General features: G+C 37.7%; 1 protein-coding gene across 1 annotated transcript in view; it reads right to left on the minus strand.

Moving 5' to 3' along the window:
• Positions 1-837, minus strand: part of zcchc10 (zinc finger, CCHC domain containing 10) — a 5,610-nt gene extending 4,773 nt beyond the window's left edge. The window contains exon 1 of the mRNA XM_005727770.1: positions 729-837. Coding sequence (XP_005727827.1) covers positions 729-769 — 41 coding nt within the window. The 5' untranslated portion in view covers positions 770-837. The remainder of the gene's footprint in view (positions 1-728) is intronic.
• Between the last annotated feature and the right edge of the window lie 1,095 nt (positions 838-1,932).

Genomic DNA, 1,932 nt, shown 5'->3' on the forward strand with positions numbered 1-1,932 from the left:
AAAAGTACAGCTTTGTAGTTGCTGAAGAAGTTGGAAGTTTTAACTTCATTAGTGCTTTAAAGGTGCTTTTTCTACAGTGAGTAAATATGCAGCGTATATGAAGATGGGCCGACCTCTTATTCCTATAAGAATTCAAATGCTCATTAAAGAAAAACAGTAATGAAAAGGAGCACCACCCTGCAGTTCTCCTTGCTCAAGAAGAAATGAAATCATTTTCACGTATCAGAATAAGTTCAGGTGCAAACTTGAGACCAGTGATAAATGGCTGGAAAAAATAAATAAATAAAAATAAATAAATAAAATTAAAAAAACGAGCACCAGCGGGACATTGCTGTGTTGCCTGTGTTACAATTCAATGCAAAAATATTTTCAACATTTCCTCACAGACACTAAAATACGGCAAAAATCCGCCTGACTTTTATAAACAAGTGAGCGCAGAAACGTGACAGACACCCGACATTTTATTTGTCGTTCTTGAAACAGATAGTGTGACAAAAGTGGCATTCACGGCGTCAACCAGCCTTGAACAGACACCCTCTACAAGAATAAATAAGCTAATAATGATGTGGAGCACAGAGAGGCGCGCTGGAGCTGCGTTCACTGTTCACCGGCCCCTGAGTCTGACACGGAGCTCGAGCAGCTGAACCTCGCTGCTGTTCAACAGCCTGTAGTACTCACGAATATACAAAACCCACAGCGCTACAGTCAATTAACAATATTATACTCACGCTTGCCTCCTGGCTATTAATCTATGCATGGGAGTCGCCATGTTGCAGGTTACTTTTTCTTCTTTGTTGGCGTTAAATAAGCGCGTATTTCCGGCCCAATCAACTCCGTTATCGCCTCCTATGGGTAAGGAAGGTCTACTGCATGTATTTGTAATCATTAACATTTAATTCACAGCAGCCCTGACGTTTTGTGTGTGTTTTCTTAAATAATACTATGCAAAAGTCTTGAGCAACTCCTCATTTTTCTTGATATTTTGCTTATAAGGAACAGAATATTATTCTAAGTGTTCTTGAGCAATGGTTCTGCAGGCTTCCTGAATTCTGTCAAAGTTTTCCTTTGGACATTCGCTGTTATTTTCCCTCCGTTTCAGTCCAGTCTGTGTATGTAACACTTAACTCTGACCTATGAATCATTCAAACATACAAAAGCCATCTAAGTGATAAATGAGTATGGTGGCAATACAGATCAGACAATTAAAGACACAATTTCAAATTGTATGTCGTTAAATTGTAATCGACAACTACAAAAAAGCTCTCTTCGGCAGATGAGAAGTATCTCAAAGTCATCCTTAAGAAACAGGACAAAATCCAGTAAAGACCTGACTCTTAATCCATCTGTTTGACAAAATGGTCTGAGTGAGTGTCAAGAAGCCATTCTTAAGAATGGGAAACAGCCCGAGGTATGCTAAATTAGAAAAAAAAAGTGGTCTGAAAATCAGTGTAATTTGAAATTTGTGAGTCGAATCATCATCAGTTTGTGCAGAAGAGGTCAGGAGAGACGTACAACTGTGAGTGTCTGTAGAATCTGTAAAACAAAATGCAGATATGAATCCCCTACATCATGTAAATCTCATGGTGTTGGAGTTCTTGTTAAAACTGATAAATTATGACTGCAGAAAAGCACAGTCAGAGTTTGATCCTCCACGCAATACAGTCTGGAAAGCATGACAGTGATACCAAACGCACTGCCAATACCTCAAAAGCATTATCCAAATATGTGTACAAACTCACAAACTCAGTTTTTTCTTGTATTTCCATTTGGTTTGAACATGTTTCAATATCTTGGTGCATTGATTTCCTATGTTTCAAATAAAATATAAATGAATTAGAGTTTAGTGCAGTACTGTGATACATGTGATTCATTTATACTACATTAAAGGAAAAAATGTGCCTCACATAATAATGTTTCGTTTACAATCAGCAT

The sequence above is a fragment of the Pundamilia nyererei genome, unplaced genomic scaffold (assembly GCF_000239375.1).
Source record: "Pundamilia nyererei isolate P.nyererei 1_Seehausen unplaced genomic scaffold, PunNye1.0 scaffold00026, whole genome shotgun sequence".
Taxonomy (NCBI): Eukaryota; Metazoa; Chordata; class Actinopteri; order Cichliformes; family Cichlidae; genus Pundamilia; species Pundamilia nyererei.